The 2,258-nt window shown below is 34.4% G+C and overlaps 1 protein-coding gene across 1 annotated transcript; it reads right to left on the reverse strand.

Moving 5' to 3' along the window:
* Positions 1–377: 377 nt before the first annotated feature.
* On the reverse strand, positions 378–1,100 carry LOC127079293 (monothiol glutaredoxin-S10). Its single transcript, XM_051019700.1, has one exon. It carries the CDS (start codon positions 860–862, stop codon positions 554–556), a length of 309 nt encoding a protein of 102 aa, XP_050875657.1. The 5' UTR covers positions 863–1,100; the 3' UTR covers positions 378–553.
* Between the last annotated feature and the right edge of the window lie 1,158 nt (positions 1,101–2,258).

Here is a 2,258-nt window from a genome sequence, read left to right on the forward strand (position 1 = left end):
ATAAGAATATTTCTATTCGGAAACTTTTTCTACTTCTGTATATGCATAATGCGTTATTATGCATGTACCAAATCAAGGAATATATCCAACTTAATTTTGAAATGATAGAGACTGGCACTGCAACATACATTATGTCATCTAGCTTGTTGTTGCTACGCACCTTCGCCATAAAATATATCTAAATGTTATTCCAAAATTAATGGGCATGCATGGATACGTAACTCAGAATCTTCAAATCTCACAATTTCATTGTGGTTAGTTTAAACCTATTTTATTTTCTCTCTCTTAAATTATAAACCTTCACACTTAAGATGAAATTCACAATGGAAACTTATAATTAGAGACATAGAGTAGTTGCAAATACTTCAAAGACAAAGTTATAGAAATCAAAATTATATTGAAAGTAACCAAGATTATTCTAATACAATGCATATTGTTAAAGCCTCAATGTCTCACAAAAATAGAGGGGTTGGTTAATTATATTATAAAAAAAAGGCCATTTTTGGATGTTTGCATTTGCACTAGAATATGAGCTTCCATGATATGTATTTGCCTAAAGCCAAAGAGCACCAGCATCTCTAAGCATTTTCTTGAGTGATCCATTGAGATGAAGGGTCATGACTATGTTGGCTGAACCAACAAACTTGCCACCAATGAACACTGCCGGAACACTAGGGTTACATCCTAATCTTATGAGAGCCCATTCCATTTCCTTTCCTCTTTTATCTTCATCTAGCTCATAGATTGCTGGACCAACCCCTTGCTCATAAAATAGCCTCTTGATTGCATGGCTCATCCCACATGAACTCTTGCTAAAGATCACCACCGCCTTTTGCGACGCCAATTTCGATACTCGATCCATCTAAATGTATAAATATGAAGTTTTGGAGTATTTTTTAAAGTATATAATTATATATTAATTATATATTGCAATATACGATTTGATTCTGATCTCGAGAATTCGCTCGAGTCCGGAGAAAACCCTAAAATTTTAAAGATAAGATTGATCTAAGAGAAGGGAAAACAACTCAATTGAAGACTAGAGAGTGTTTTGTATTAGGAATGAGAGGATAGTTGTTTGTGATGTGATTGAAATTAAGTTGAAGGAATTGTGTATTTATATTGATGGAGGAGTGAGTGAGGACATGTATAGATATATCTAGTCACGAGAGGGCAATAATATTTGGTATGATCCAGGGATTAAAAGGTGAAAGGTTCTAATTCCGTGATTTGATGGGGACTTGTGTGGTGTTTCACTTCATTAGATACACATGGCTACTTCTACTTGTTCTTGTGATAAAGAATCTCTAGCATAGGCCCATAAAGATAAGCCAATCAAGGCCAAAATGGGACCATGAGAATTAGAGTGAGAAAATGGGTGAGGAATGTGAAGAATAGTTCCTTTTTGTGGATGAAAATTCCATTGATTACGTGGGTTTCATGGTGCGTAAAGAATGTCAACTTTGGGGGAAATAATTCTAATTAAATTACTTGAATATATTATAGATAATAGTAATCGAGATGTCGATCATGCATCACGATACTAATTTTGATTTGTACAGCTATATATTATGTCATATTAATGTTATAATTTTTGTTTGCAAAACAGTTACGTTTTTTTTTTAGTTTGGAAAGATTCGGTAAACAGTCCAACAATTTGCCGAGTTTGGTTTAAACACATGAAGGATTAATCACTCGTGTAAAATGTTCTTAGGTGGCAAAAGTTTTGTGAAAAAATCTGTAATTTGAGCTTGTGATTTGACATAAATAAACTTGAAAATCCCTTGCAAAATCATTTCTCATACAAAATGGCAATTGATTTTTAAAAGTTTTTTTTTTAACGGAAAACTGGATTTCCTGCCATATGAACTACACTTTGATTATCACAATAGTGTACTGGTGGTTTGCGGTAACTTATTCCCAAATCTTGCATCAAATATAGCAATCATTATAGAGCTCTGAAAATGGACGAAAATGTACCTGAACGCGTCGTACGATCGAACTCACAATAGAGTCGCCACCGAACTTTATTTATCATAAAAGAGGGAAGGGATAATATCAATAAAACTCAAGCGGAACAGAGAAACGGGTAAGGAAGTCGGTTATGCAAGGAGAATGTATTAACACCCCTCACATCCATGGTACTCAATGAGAACTGTTTTGAATGCTCTTGCTTGAATGCGTGTTGCTATCTTCATGTACGTGCAAAATAGAAAATGGGTTAGAAAAAGAGTGCTCGAGGAGGATTGAGGCCCTCA

This window comes from Lathyrus oleraceus, chromosome 1, assembly GCF_024323335.1.
Source record: "Lathyrus oleraceus cultivar Zhongwan6 chromosome 1, CAAS_Psat_ZW6_1.0, whole genome shotgun sequence".
Lineage (NCBI taxonomy): Eukaryota > Viridiplantae > Streptophyta > Magnoliopsida > Fabales > Fabaceae > Lathyrus > Lathyrus oleraceus.